This window comes from Chrysemys picta, chromosome 15, assembly GCF_011386835.1.
Source record: "Chrysemys picta bellii isolate R12L10 chromosome 15, ASM1138683v2, whole genome shotgun sequence".
Classification (NCBI taxonomy): Eukaryota; Metazoa; Chordata; order Testudines; family Emydidae; genus Chrysemys; species Chrysemys picta.
The window spans coordinates 15,664,753-15,679,862 of NC_088805.1; the positions used below are offsets into that span (position 1 = coordinate 15,664,753).

The following is a 15,110-nucleotide window of genomic DNA, read 5'->3' on the forward strand; positions in this document are numbered from 1 at the left end:
CTCCACTCAACTGACAGCACTTGGATTAGTGAAACCAAGTAAAAGTTTATTTAACAAAGACCAGAGATTTGAGAAGAAGCAGACAGAATTAATGGGAACAAATGGTTACATATAAAATAAAATCATAACATGCTTTCTAGAGCCTAAACTTAACAAGACATTCCCCTGTCTCATAAAGATCACTCACCCAAAGTCTCTCTTATCAGTGCCAGACCAGCTGTGATCCTTCGTTCATACGACAAGCCAGCTGGCAGTTTGACCCCTCAGTGAAGGATACCTGGGCATACCATTGTATCCCCAGATATAGTTCCAGCCATCCATCGTCATCACTTGTAAACAGGGAACTTCCTGCTGCTTGTTTTTTCCTGCAGAGAATCTCCCATGGAGATTTCACAATCTCTTGATTAGCACTGCGGTCAGTCTGTAAACAGAGAGCTGTTGTGAAGTATACAGTACTCAATTTACATATAGCCAGACAGGTGGATAAGCAGCTCCCACCTGAAGACAGACAGACACACACACACACACACACCTCCTTACATATTATCCGTACAAACACGTCACAGTGATTATGACGATCAGCATGACACAGGCTTTCACTAGAGACCTTACCAGACACCCTTTGATGACTGATTCTGTGGAGACCAGACCCAGGGCACTGCCTTCTGCCAGTGGGCACCAAGATGTCCCTGGCCACCACGGTGCTCTTTGTTGTGTGTTCTCTGCAGGTCTCCGCCTTGCACGTGCTGCAGACACTGGTGCGTGGCTCCGGCCTAGGAACGGCGCTGCTGCAGTATGTCACGCCTATGATGGCTCTGCTTCTGAAGGCACTAGGCTCGTCTAGCTGGGCCATGAGAAACGCAGCCATCCAGCTCTTCAGTGAGTAACAGCTGCTTATTCCTAGCAGTGCCGTGGGGTGCACACACGGGTGTCCTTCCATCAGTCAACCTCCATAGGAGCAAGGGCATTGCTCTGCTCGGTGTCTGGCCCTGAGTGCCCTCGGAAAGGAACAGGAAGCAAGACGAGCACGTCAGAAGCGCTGCTGTGAACAGTGGTGGGGAGGAGGGAGGAGACCTTGTTGTACGGTTTGCAAAACGTGTCCTCCAGTCGATGGTGAGTCTTAATAGGCTAATTCCTGTATCTGTTAGCGTCCCAGATTAGGCCAGCGCTGGGCTACTTCAGGAATGCTCAGTTTACCAGGTCTGCTAGCCGCTTCCTTTGCTATTTAGGGTAGCTGTTCCCTAAAGGGTCTAAGAAGAATGTTTTATACAGAATCCCACCCCCACAAAGCATTTTCCAAACTGCGCTCAAGGGATGGCCCCAAGCAAAACCCCAGGTCTGACCTTTGGGCCAGTCCCAGTCAGGATCTAAATTCTGACTTGTCTCCATCTCTCCCATTACACACAGCGTCAGTGAAATGCAGCCATCTCTGGGGTGGAGGGTGGCTCAGCATGAGAGCGAGTGGAGTGGGAGATGCTGGACAAGGGCCCGAGGGAAACCCCAGCAAACAGGCCACAGCATCTTTAATGCCCTGCAGAGCAGGGGGGACCTACTTTTCGGAGTCTCTTTTGAGAGCGCCCCCCGTTGAGTAAATTGCATGGGACTCCATCTCCCTGCCTGGGAAGGTCGAATGACTGAGCCAGCTCTGCTAGGATTTGAGGCAGGGTCCAAGGAGAGATGTCAGGAAGTCTCCGTGCTCAAACCACTAATATGTTTCCTCTGCCTGAACACGACTCTGGTGGACTTGCTGTTCATGCTGAAGCGCAGGGCAGAGTACATGGGGGTAGCTGGTTCATCCCTGCCATGTGCCAATGGCCGTGGTTCCTGATGCCCTTCCCCCGCTTGTTTTCTTTCAGGCGCCCTCACAGCTCGGGTGCTGGGTCCGAAGCGGAGCCGGGACGATAGCTGCGCTCAGGACGGGGTGAGCCCTCAGGCGTTCTTCAGCCGCTACCCGCAGCTGAGGGAGATCCTGCTGGGAGAGCTGCACTCAGCTCTGGAGACGGCAGGAGAGCCGGAGGGAGGGAGGTTTCACCTCTGCCCCTCGCTCCACGCCATCCTCACGCTCTTGGCAAAACTCCAACCCGGGGCAGATGGACTGAGCAGGTAGAGAAAATGGGGAGGAGGCCACCCCATGGGCAGGTGGCAGGGTGCAGGCTGGGGGTCCACACAGGGGCACTGCTACCTATGGCCTGCGTGAGGCTGACAGCCTCCCAGAGCCAACAGCATCAGCCACCTTCTGCAGAGGGGGAGGGTCCCTGCCCTCATCTGAGTCACTCGCGTCCTGGCAGAGGATGGGCTGCGCGATGGCAGGACGCTGCAGTGGCACTGCTGGTCCTGAGGGCTCAGAGGCCCCGTGGAGCTGACGTGCAGAGCCGAGACATGCTCTCGAGCGGTCGTGGTCCTTTTCTAGCCCTTTCCGTTCAGCTTTGTTTAGCAGGGACGTAGACCAGCAGCAGGATAATCTTTGCTTTGTTTCCCGCTCTGCACTGCTCGCTCTGCAGCGTCTCCACTTGCTTCCTGGAGCCCTTGCTTCAGCTTGCAGGAAACCCCATCTACGCTGTGCGAGTCATGGCAGCCAAGGCCCTAGTCCCTGTTGTCCCTACAGCTGAATACGGGAAGATCCTGCTGCGACTGGCTGGGGACTTAGCTAAGCAAGGCGGTGTCCTATCCCACAACACGCTGCATGGGCGTCTGCTGCAGATACGGGCTCTGCTGGCTTACGCTGCAGACACGAACTGGTGAGTGGGTTTAAGTGCCGTTCCCTTACTCCCTTTCTGTTTTCACAGCAGCAAGGCATGACCTCAGATCCAAACTCCAAAGCCAGGGGTGTAATGTGAGCAGCCTGGCAAGGAATGCCGAGGCAAACGCTGAAATTAACCTAGGAACGTTGCTTCCCAGCTGAGCGGCAGAGCAGCGGCTCCATCACAGACTCACCAGCTGACTCGCAATCCTGCCTTTTGTTATCGAAGGGGCAAGAAATAAGGACTCTGCATGGAGCCCTGCTGGCTGCTTCATGGAGTGCTAGGGACAATGCAGAAGGACGTACGCTGACCTCATGTTCTGGTTGGTTGCAGGGGTGGGGGAAAAGGTTCCATCACACACCCTAGAAACAGGAGGAAAGAGCCCAATGACGCCGTCATAAGACAGGATACAGGGTGGTCTAATAGCGACTGACCTTCCCAGCCTTTATCAATGCAGTACCCTGTCCCCTTCCAAGAAACAGAATTGTAATGCATGGCTCTGCAGAGGGAACTGGGCCAGCACCTTTCAAAGAGACAAGCTAACGCTCCTGCATCCAAGGTGGCTAGTAACAGCTAACCCATAACTATTGTTACTGGTACCTCGCTAAGTAAACTCTGACGTTTCCTTTCAGTTTGTCACCAGATGCCATGCTGTCTGTGGCTCACCAGATGGAAGGCCAGTTCTGGTTGGTCACCCCTGCACAGCAGTGCCCTCTGATTCGCTCAGCCTACCTCCAAGTCATCTCCTTGTTGGCGGGGAGCTGCACCCAGGGTTTTGCGAAGCGTTTTCGAGAGGTTGTGAGCAGTGAACTGGACAGCCTCGGGCCAGGGCAGAAGGCAAGATCTTCCAAGCTCCAGGTATTTGCCTCTCCTGAGGATGTGTTCATTGTGGCTCACTGGGGCCTCAAACAGCTCAAGGAGAAGGAATATGCAGCAGGAAGATGCTACCAGTCAAGCTGCAAACACAATGGACCATTGTAAACTCTCTGCTGGGTCTGGAGGACAGGATAGGGAGGAGGAGCAGTCATTCTCGCAGTGGGATCCTTTGAGGCTTAACCAGCTGGTGTTTGTAAAGTGCTTGGAGCAGGAGAGGAATGCTCTCGGATTTAAAAAGTCTCTGGTGCTCTTACAAAAATGGTGAATGGCCTTTAACCTCGAGCATCTCTGCTGAAGGGGAAAATGTAGGTTAAATTTAGTTCTCCAGCTATTTCACTTTTATTCAATGTGCTAGCCGTGGGCATGTAGTGTCGGGCATTCATCCAAACCTGGCCCACATCAAGGGGATCTTGTCCCTGTCTGGAAAGCAAAGCCTTTCCTGGAGCAGCTTATAAGCAGCTGTTCTGGTTTTCTTGCAGGTGGGCTCCGCTGTGTTCCACCAAGTTATCACCCATTTCCTCTGCAAGGAGGCAGCAAGCCTGGCTGGGGCTGAGAGAGTTGGTGCCGTTTGCTTGCTCCTCCAAGGGGCAGATGTTGATATACAATCAGCCATCCTGACGTGGGTGATTGAAGGGGAGGAAGAAAGAAGCAAGGACTTGGAGAAGAGTCTCCAGCTGACCTTACTGGTAAGGCAAGGCTCCATAGAGATTTTAAATCAGAGCGAACGCTCAGGAGCTGTCCAGTCCTAACACCCCCACATTGTGAAACAGATCGTGCCTTTCTGAGCTCTCATTCGGATGAGCTTGGCTAGTTAGGTGTTCCCAGCAATCACTGTGCTGAGGCCATTCACTTACCGTCTGCCTTTCCCCGCGCATCCTCATGGGAGTTTGAACCCAAGTCTCTAGAGGTGAGGGGCTAGAGCGTTTAATACACCACACTTCCACAGCTGCAGTTTAGCTTTAGAAGTGTCATTGCTCATCCCGAATTGAAAGGACTTTTTCCCCCAAGAGGGACAGTGATTCCTTATTTCTCTGGGAACTTTCCCTTTCTTCATCAGGAGAACCTAAAATCAGTGCTACAAGGTCGGAGGGACAAAGAGTTCTTGAAGTTATACCTGGAGGCTTTGGTGCATCTGTGCCGCAATCCTTCATCCCAGGCCCAGGATGTTTTCCATAAACTCTTGGGTCCTGCAGCAGCATGTGTGGATGTCCTGCTATCTATGGTGGAAACAGAGTCTCCTGGCCCAGACCTCCTCTTCCAGGCACTCTCCGTGATTAGCTTGCTCCTTGTCCTGGGGTAAGTAGAGTCTTATTCTCCTGTACCCTCCCTCTAATTCTCTGATGGGCCATAGACGTCAATAAGAGTTTTGCCCTGGGTTCACTGGGCACTGAGCCCTACAACAGCAGACACTTTTTTGACATTGCCTATATAATATATTCAGGTTTGTGCTTCTGTCCTGGCTTTTTTCCTCTTGCTCTTACTTGGTTGGCATTGAATTTTATTGGAGGCATGTGCCTTCCACAATACCGATTTAACTGGCGCTGCATTCGAGCTCTGCCCTGCGTGGTAGGTCGTCGGATACCAATTTACTCCACTCCCTGAGAAAGTGAGGAGACAGATCACTTGCAGCAGAACAGGAGCTGTAGTTACATGCCTGCAGCGACACGTAGAAACGTAGGGGTACCAGTTACAGAGGTGTCGGTGCAGGAGATAATTGTCCAGTAGGCAGGGTACAGCATAAACAATGCTGTGTGTCCAAGGAGCTCTGGGGCAGGTACCACGCTAAAATACTGGCAGCTACAGTAATCCTTTTGTGCCTGGTGTAGCATTTGAACTCAAGTGGCCCTGCTTCTCGCGACTCCCAGACCCTGTGCTTGAACGGATGGAGAATAATAGGATGTAATGGCTGTGAGAGGGACAGAACCAGAGGTGCTACTGCTTCTCCCCCATGTTCTGCAGAGACCCATGACCCTTCGCTGCAGGCCCTGATATACTTTAGTGCATCTTGATTTCATTTTTGCATTGGACATCAACAAATGCGCCAATGTCAAAGGATTCATGGCAGCTTCACTAGTCTGGTGCAGTGACATGGGTCTGACTTATTGGTACAGAACCTCCCTGAAAAGGGAGAATTCTGTGTTGGGGCAGTCGGCTGAGTGCCGGTGTCTGATGGAGCCAGAAGGAAAGACGTGACTTTGACATTTCTTCTCTCTCACTCATCCTGTGACAGTTCCAAGCTTCGGGATTATCCCCTGCTTGAGCGATGGTGTGTGATGCTGGAAAGATGCAGCAAATCCATTTCTTCAGAGGTGCTGAGACTGGCGGCAGCAAGGTCTCTCAAGCTGGCAGGAGCGGACGTGGTTCAGAGTGCCTTGGAAGCCTCCTGCCCATCCCTGCTGTCGGTGGCTGTGCGGTACGTAGCTGACACTTAAGTTGAGGCCAGAAGGGACCCAGCAGATCATCTCGTCAGACCTCTCACACCTCGTATCACAGGCCACCACCACCACCACCTCCTGCACACTGATCCCAACCACTGAAATGAGACCAAAGTATTCCAGCCCTCAGGGGACTAGAGTATTATGTGCCACAGGCAGAGAGTAGGAGGGGCTGCAGTGCACCAGTGCCTGAGGCTCCCCCTACAGCAGGAAATGATTCAATGAGATACACCCACGTAATCCTGGTAACTGACCCGCACCCAGCCGCTGCAGAAGAAGGTGAAAACTCTGCCAACCCAGAATACACCAGAAATGGGCCTCAGGGCTGCTGAGCCTTAACCCCTACCAGCACAAGCGACCCCATCATACAGTCACACTAAAAAAATGGATCCAGCTCTCTCTTGAAACTAATTGTTTGCCCCCACAACACCCATGGGAAGGCTGTGCCAGAACCTCATCCCTCTGATGGTTAGAAACTGTCTTCTAATTTCCAGCCTGAATTTGTTCATGGACAGTTTATATCCATTTGTTCTTGTGCCAACATTGTCCTGTAGCTTAAATAGCTCTTCACCCTCCCTGCTATTTACCCCCTCATGTATGTGGGGGTAAATATCATCCATCCTTATTCTCTTGTTGTTGATACAACTAAAAAACCTTGTATTATTTATTTTTAAATTTCCTGGCAAGAGCTAATTCAGCTTGACTTGGAGCAATACTTGTGGCATGAAAGTCAGGTTTTCTTGATGGTCATTGACAATACACATTTCCAGTACTGCTCCAGCATCCAAAATCCCAGTTTCTGGCCCTAAAAGGTTAATGACTTGCCTATTTAATCGAAGACTTGCACTAGGAAAACCGCATTGAAGAATATTAAAGGGGACATTGCCAAGTTACAAGTCACATTTTTAAAAACAAGATGCTGTTACCTGTGCTGCTGCTGCTAGCACCTGAAAGACTCGGCTCCTTTTCGCTCTAAGTACTGTTTATTTACTCTCTGCATTTCACTCAGCCTGGACAATGAAAATGAACTCGTCAGTTTCATTTTCTGGCCCTCATGCAGGATAACTCAGCTCTGCAATATTCCAGTTGCAGACACAACATAGGAATATTGAAATTTAAACAAAAGACTTGTAAGTTGGAGTTTAAATAAAAATACCGGAAACGTTTCTGTTGACCTAAGGGTTTGTAAAACAATATTTTTTTAAACAAAATGTAAATGTTGGGTCCAACTCTCCCCAACAGTATCCTCATGAAAATCCTCAATATAATATTGGATGGGGCACTTTGCACTGATGAACAGAGACAGGCTGACTGTGACAAGGTGATGGAGTACTTGAGGATATTGTATGTCACTTTACAAAAGAGAAGAAAGGATCTTTGTTAAACATTACCAGGATGTAGCTAGTTTCCATCTGACCATTATGCTGGTATATTTCCCCCTTTCCCCTAGCCTCCATCTATTAGCTTGGTCTCTTTCAACTCTAAGCTCATGGGGACAGGGCCTTTCATGTATGTAACACCTGGTACATTGCAAGCACTACCAGAAACAAGTAGTGATGATATTGACCATCCAAGTTTCCTGTTAGTTACAACCTGTGTAAGATTATCCCCTGGCATTGTAGTTGGACAGCTTAGAAGTGCTCCAGATACCACCATATGCTACTAAAATGAAGTCTGCTTTCTTTTTCCACTCAGTGTGATGAACATGGGCATTTACCTGCTACAAGATGAGGATCAGGAAGTACGGCGTGAAGCCTCTGTCTTCGCCAGCCTTGTTCAGCACGTGTCGGGAGCGCGGCCTAAAGATAGTTGTGTCTTCATCCAGGGTAACAGAGGGCTGGTGTGCCTGCTGCATGTCCTGCTGGAAAAGTTCTGGGGCTGCCAAGAAACCTTTGAGTTTTTGCTACGGCACCTCCCCACACTGGATCTCAGCAACATCTTGACAGAACTGAAGGCCAACAAGTGAGCAGCTAAGATTCTAAAGTGGTGTTAAGGAGACATATACCAGAAATATTTCAGTACCCATCTTCAGCTGTGGCCAAGGGGAGGGCACACTGCAACTCCAGAAGGGATACAAAGATTGCTTTGAGGCTCCCACATCCCACTTTGCACTGGTCCAATATCCCAGTGCATATTCGAGCAGCTGCCTGGCAATAGCCCCAAGGGGCCAGGAGGAGAGCTAGGGATTGTTGTGGCGTAGGAAGATCTGGCCACTCCTAGTTTTCTCCCGGCCATGTCCTCCCAACACTAGCTGCAGACACTAGAAATGGCTTAAGAGTGTCTCTGGTTGTTTCATGCCACAGGAGTATACCAATACACTAGAGAGATCCCGCCATGGCTGGTTATGCCAGCAGCGTATTGCAAAGCAGCCACAGTGCAGACTAGGATTGGGAAACCTGTCTTCAGGAACAAAGGCAAATCACAAGAATTCGGTTGCCTCTTAGGAGGGAGCCCAAGTGACCAGCTGGTAAAGAGACAGCTCAGACTTGCAAGCAGTGATCGCCGTGTGCCGGCAAAGGGCAAGGAGGGGATGCTCCATCTCCTCGTAGGAGTGAAAAGAGCAAATGCAGTCTGGTTTTGTCTCTGCTTCCGAAGGAAGCCACTCCAGGTGGTATTCCAGAATAAAAGCCATAGGGACGACTTGTTTTTATAAGGGCAGATTAAAAACTAGGCCCTGCAAAGAAATGATCTGTTTAGGGGTTTCTTTGTTTTTGTTTTTCAAATAAAAATGTCCAGACTGGATGCAAGTGAGGCTGAAAATAGAGGGCAGGGCCTAGTGAGTTCTGTCTCCATCTCTGCCACAGTCTCACTGTGCCACCTGGGGCAAGTAACTTAGTCCACCTACGTTTGAAAATCCTGGCCTAAACTTAAGCATCTAAATCTCTATTCAAGCACCTAAATAAGTGGCCTGATTTTTTATTTATTTATTTTGGAGGTTCTGAGCACCCATAGCTCCTACTTCACTGGTGGTTGCGTGTGCTCAGCACCTCTCAAAATCAGGCCACTTACGTAGGTGCCTTGCTTTAGGCACTCAAGTTTGAAAACCAGGCCTTTAATCTCTCTGCTGCTCCCTCTGTACAGTGGAGATGACACTTCAGTCTCTCCCAGGGGAGTTGTGTGGATTAAGGAGTTAATGGGGGTACAGTGCTGTAAAACTGTGCTATATAGATGGGAAACATTATTGTTGCCAGCATCCCAAGGGAACTGTCCCCCACAAAGGGAGGCCTTGGGCCTTTCAATCTGTAAACACCAAATATGTGCAATCCCATCCTTTCTAGTCACCAATACAGAAAGCCCCGGTTGCTCATGCAACACCCATCACTGTGCTATCGCAGCTGGTACATAGCGTGACATCGTGCAGAGGTGTTTGGAGGAGCAGAGCAGTGAGTGAGACAAAACGTGGGGTTTATCGTTTGACTTGGCTTCCCTTTCAGAGCCGTCAGTCTGTATAAAGAGGACGAACCCAATGTTTTTGCAGAGCCAGCTGTCTTATCCCGGCTGCTCCTCCCCTTCCTCCTTCAGCTGCTGGACAGGGTGCCCGCCTCTACTCAGCTTTGTGACTTCGCTCAACGCTGGCTGAAAGCCACCGGGCCCAGCATCTTACACAACCTGCAGCACTGCAAGCATTGGTGGAGCCAAGGTACGTAGCTGCACTGGCATCGCATCTAATCCCTTCCCAGGGTCGGCCTTAAAACCAAAGCAAAGCGGGTTGCATATATGACACTTGTTTATAAAGCACAGATTTGTTTATATGTAGGACCTGCACTAATTGCCCATCTCTTTAACTATGTGGTGCTAGAATAATTGCTTTAAATAAAGTGAAAGGGAAGAAGCAGCACATTACTTCCTGCCCTATTGCAACTTCAAAGCTACATTAAACTTGGGGTTTAAGTGACTTCATAGTATTCTTTACATTTTTTCAATGTTCTCAGTCAGGTTAATACAATTCACCTGGACTCTAGCCCACGATCCACAAGCAGAGAAACCTGCTACGTTTAGGTTTGTTGTTCCAATGTTTCCCCCCCACAAACCAGCCTCCCTTCAAACAGCACCGAGACTGGGATGAACAAAACAGAGTGCAAAGGAAAAGCCAGGGAACACTCACTATGTTCCATAATTGTCCCTTTGCAGGGTCTGTGCCATTGACTGACAACCCCAACTTGTTTTCTGTATCTTGGCCAAATACACCACACAGTTCAACCAGCTCCTAGTAGCGCATCACGAATAGCGCTTAGAGGTGAAACTGGAGAAGGAGAAACAGCCTTGAGGTTTTGGATAACTGGAAATTGCATCCAGAAACCCGCTGCTGTTACCTGCCTAATAAACTATTTGCCCTTGGCAAGGGAAACTGCAGTAAAGTCTCTGTACTAGAGCTGTCATGCTGGGGAGGGGCTGGCCGTGCTCCATGCAGCCAACGTAAGCTGAGGCAAACGCCCAGTGGAGCTGCCTGGCATTTGTGTAAATGAAGAAAACTAAATAAACAGAGCTTAGCACAGGCTTAAGCACAAGCCCGTGTCTGGGCCATGTGTGGACAGGCTAAGTCAGGTGTTCTTGGAATTCACCTGTGCCAGGAACAGAAAAAAGCCAGCAGTCCCTGGTGGGTATTCATGGCTCTGCACCCTCATGCTGCTGCTGGGAGTGCATGTCAAGGCGGCATTGAGGGCAGCATTGGTTTTTCAGTGACAGCTCAACTCCTGCTGCAGCAGCGTGGTGCTTTATCTGCACTCTGGCGTACATGGGAATTTGGCTCATGGAGAGGATGGGACAGTGAACAGGAATATTTGCCCTCTCGTCTGTCTCTATAAATTACTTTTGAATGCCACTGATATCCGATACACACCCTAACCCTATTAATGCCTTGTTCTGCTCCCTTTTAGAGGCCATTGCACCTTTGCATATGAAAGCTCTGGGGTGTGCAAAGGTGCATGCTGCTGTCACAGCGCTACTGGTGAAGGCTACACTTCTGGCCCACGCTCTGGATGGCCTGGAAAGGACCCACATCAGTGCTTCAGAGATCCACTGCACTTCCCAGGAGCTGAGAAGTGAGCTTGTGCTGGTCCAGGAACTGCTGGCCCAGCATGGAATGGCCCCCACCTTCAGTTTAGACTATGGGATCACAGATACAAGGTTCTCAGTAAGAGCTGTCTGATCATCCCAGGTGGCAGAACTGTGTTGTACTGAGTTACCATGAGCCATTAGCCAAGGGGCAGAGTGTGCTCTCTTCACACTGTGCTTTAGATGTCTGTTCCGAGACAATGCTGGATCTCTGTGCTCACCTTCCTGATTTCTCCTCTGCTGGGAGCCATCCAGAACTGGTAGGTTATTGATGTAACTCAGGTGCTCCCCGTTCACCAGCCAGGAAAGGGAGGTGGTACACTGTCCTACTACCTGGGATCCAGGCCCCTTTTCCCCTCAGGTTAGCTTGGTTCCTCAGACTTATTTTATCAACCACACATTCTCTGGATCAGGCCAGGAGGTGACAGCTTCCAGTTCTTCATTCAGAGGCAGCTTTACAAATTACTACTACCACCATAAAATACCAGTGATGGGCTAAGACCATGTTTCTGCTCCTCTCTACCTGAAAGGCATGGGCTCCTTGGTATGCCCAATATTCTCAGGTCAAGACAGCCTTCCCTGTAATGAGGAGGGTTGGATGCACTATTCCCCAAAGGACCAGAGAGAACACGTCTCGAAGGACAGAGGTCACATCTCCAACTCCGATCCCCCTGCTCACCTGCTCTTATTTCACTGTTTTTTATTCAGGTTTGTGGCTTCTGTTATAAGAAGCCAATAAACATGCTTTTGGCTGAATAAAGTGTCGCTTTGACTTTATCGCTAATAAACAGTCCTAATTGAGATTTGCTATTACTCAGTGCTATAAAGCAATCTGGGTGTCTGTATTTTCCATTTGAAAAGCCTTTCAATCAGTTAGCAAATGCCCTCTGATTCCTCAAATGTTAGTCTCTGACTCTCAAAGCTTAGTTGCTGCTTCACTTATAGTCTAACTCTAGTCCAAACTGCTGGTGCAACAACACTCCCATACCAACAGAGCCTTCATCTTGTCTCTGTTGAGCACGTGCCTCACTGATTCAGCCTCTGTCCCAGAGTTCCTGTCCTCAGAGTACAGAAGGGACCCTTCACATGTCACTCTCCAGTATGATGTAGTCAGAGGGTGGGGAATATGCACAGGAGCTGATTCCGTCTGAGAGCAGATCACACACACAAAGTCAGGGCTGCCATAACTTTCCTTCGCTCCCCTCTTTGTAGGAACTAAAGTCCAGGCTGACTGACTCTGCCTATCACCAGTACTTCAATGAAACATCTAAAGCCTCGTTGGGGAAGTGAACTCAGCTGTGCTAATCGCTCCTACAGGACTTAAAATACACAAAGCAACGGCCATGGCAGAAAAGTGTTATTTTCAAAATGTTTTGGAAATAACGTTTTTAAAGCCTGACATTCAAATTAAGAGCCTGACATTTTAGTTTTAGGCCATTTCAAATGAGAATTAAGATACAGAGCTCAAAGGAACCTTCTGGGCCATCGCGTCCAGTCTCCTGCTGTCGCAGGTAACCCCATCGCTTCACTTCCCAACTCCTTTACCTGTTTATAAAGGGTCCAATGTGCCCACGATTCCATTCATAAAATACAAGCCCAGTCAAACTGATCAAGCCCCATCTTAAAACTAGTTAGATTGTTTGCCCCCTCCCCCACGCCTATTGGGAGGCTACTCCAGAACCTCACATCTCTGATGGTTAGAAACCTTTGTCTCGTTGCCAGCCTAAGTTTATTCATGGCCAGCTTATACCCATTTGTTCTTGTGCCAGCATTGCTCTCTACCTTAAATAGCTCTTCACCGTCCCTGGTGTTTACCCTCCTCATGTATTTATTCCTGAAATTCAATGTTGATAAATGCAAAGTAATGCACATTGGAAAACATAATCCCAACTATACATATAAAATGATGGGGTCTAAATTAGCTGTTACCACTCAAGAAAGCGATCTTGGAGTCATTGCGGATAGTTCTCTGAAAACATCCACTCACTGTGCAGAGGCAGTCAAAAAAGCTAACAGAATGTTGGGAATCATTACAAAAGGGATAGATAAGACAGAAAATATCATATTGCCTCTATATAAATCCATGATACGCCCACATCTTGAATACTGTGTGCAGATGTGGTCGCCCCATCTCAAAAAATATATATTGGAATTGGAAAAGGTTCAGAAAAGGGCAACAAAAATGATTAGGGGTATGGAACGGCTGCCATATGAGGAGAGATTAATAAGACTGGGACTTTTCAGCTTGGAAAAGAGACGACTAAGGGGGGATATAATTGAGGTCTATAAAATCACGACTGGTGCGGAGAAAGTAAATAAGGAAGTGTTATTTACTCCTCAAAACACAAGAACTAGGGGTCACCAAATGAAATTAATAGGCAGCAGGTTTAAAACAAAGTATTTTTTTCACGTAACGCACAGTCAACCTGTGGAACTCCTCGCCAGAGGATGTTGTGAAGGCCAAGACTATAACAGGGTTCAAAAAAGAACTAGATAAATTCATGGAGGACAGGTGCATCAATGGCTATTAGCCAGGATGGGCAGGGATGGTGTCCCTAACCTCTGCCAGAAGCTGGGAATGGGCCACAGGGGATGGATCACTTGATGATTCCCTGTTCTCTTCATTCCCTCTAGAGCACCTGGTATTGGCCATTTTCAGAAGACAGGATACTGGGCTAGATGGATCTTTGGTCTGACCCAGTATGGATGTTCTTATAGGGAGCAATCATATCCCCTTTCAGCATTCACTTTCCTACGCTGAACAAAACAAGCTCTTTTAGTCTCCTCACCGACATTCAGCTCTCCAGTCCCCTGATCTTTCTAGTGGCCCTTCTCTGCACCTGCTCCAGTTTGAATTCAGCTTCCCTGAACATGGGTGATCAGAATTATGCATAGTATTCCAAGTGAGGTCTTTCCAGTGCCTGGCACAATGGCATTAATACATCCTCTCTCTTCTGGAAATACCTCACTTGCTACACATTAGGACCACATGTGCCATTTTTATGCCCAGAGCAGTGGCATAGCCAGGATAGGACATTTGGGTGAGCCCCAACTTCAGGTGGGTGGGCAATGACGGGGGCAGGAGGGATCGGTGAGCCCGCCCTCCCTCCTCCAGCCGGCCTTGGGGGCAATGGATGCTCTGACCAGGGACCCTGAGGGCCCTGGCACGCACCCAGCTCTGGGAGGAGACGCCGCTCTCCAGTGCACAAGGAACCCCTCCCCATCCCACTGCCCCACACCGGGCCCGGCTCCCAGAGGCAGCAGGCCTACCTTTTTTGAGGATCTCCTCTGCCACCGCCACTCACCCGCCCTCCTCCCAGTTGCAGATTAGCCACTGGGCCAACAGGGCCATGCCCAGGGGCCTCAGCCAATTGAGGGACCCTGGAAAAATGGGCGCCCCCACCTGCTCCACTCCAGCTGGGAAGCGGGGCTGCGGTGCGGGAGCTTGCACATAGGCAGAGTGGGACAAGCCCCCACACCCCAACCCTGCTGCCTTGGTGGAGTGGGGCAGAGCCGAGCCAGAGTTGGGCCTGGATGCTAAGTGGGTGGGCCCTGGCCCACAGTACATTTAATGGCTCATAGTCAACCTGTAATGAACCAGCACACCCAGGTCTTTCTCCTTCTCTGTTGTTTCCGACTGATGAGCCCCCATCTTGTAGCAGAAATTCTTACCCGCCCCTGTGTGCACGGCCCGACCTCACACTTTGTACCATTAAATTTCATCCCATGTCTATCGCTCCAGTCCTCTAGGTCATCCGAGTCTTCCTGTAGAATATTCTGATCATCCTCTGCAGTGGCGACGCTGCCCAGCTCTGTGTGGTCAGCAAAGTTCATTAGCACACACCTATTTTTTGCACCAAAGTCATGACTGAAAATATTAAGTATCGGTCCCAGGCCAATCCCTGAAAGGCTGGAACACTTGCAGGAGTTCCCCCTGCCTTCATAATCTCTGCTCCATCACAGGTACACCCCCCTCCCCACCCCACCCCATTAACCACTGACT

At 49.5% G+C, this 15,110-nt stretch overlaps 1 protein-coding gene and 1 long non-coding RNA gene across 6 annotated transcripts in view; one reads left to right on the forward strand and one right to left on the reverse strand.

Annotated features, from left to right (window-relative positions):
* Positions 1-11,867, forward strand: part of LOC101952977 (tRNA (32-2'-O)-methyltransferase regulator THADA-like) — a 39,344-nt gene extending 27,477 nt beyond the window's left edge. For all 5 annotated transcript variants that reach the window (XM_042841566.2, XM_042841567.2, XM_065568370.1 and 2 more), the window contains 10 exons: positions 729-879; positions 1,857-2,103; positions 2,502-2,738; positions 3,374-3,599; positions 4,097-4,303; positions 4,675-4,913; positions 5,848-6,030; positions 7,748-8,014; positions 9,487-9,692; positions 10,930-11,867. In XM_042841566.2, coding sequence (XP_042697500.2) covers positions 729-879; positions 1,857-2,103; positions 2,502-2,738; positions 3,374-3,599; positions 4,097-4,303; positions 4,675-4,913; positions 5,848-6,030; positions 7,748-8,014; positions 9,487-9,692; positions 10,930-11,201 — 2,235 coding nt within the window. In that variant the 3' untranslated portion in view covers positions 11,202-11,867. The remainder of the gene's footprint in view (positions 1-728; positions 880-1,856; positions 2,104-2,501; positions 2,739-3,373; positions 3,600-4,096; positions 4,304-4,674; positions 4,914-5,847; positions 6,031-7,747; positions 8,015-9,486; positions 9,693-10,929) is intronic.
* LOC112059583 (uncharacterized) lies at positions 26-15,091 on the reverse strand. The gene is made up of 3 exons (XR_006172485.2): positions 14,780-15,091; positions 7,770-8,030; positions 26-421 (listed from the first exon to the last, which is right to left on the reverse strand). It is a non-coding gene; the product is annotated as an uncharacterized LOC112059583 (long non-coding RNA).
* Between the last annotated feature and the right edge of the window lie 19 nt (positions 15,092-15,110).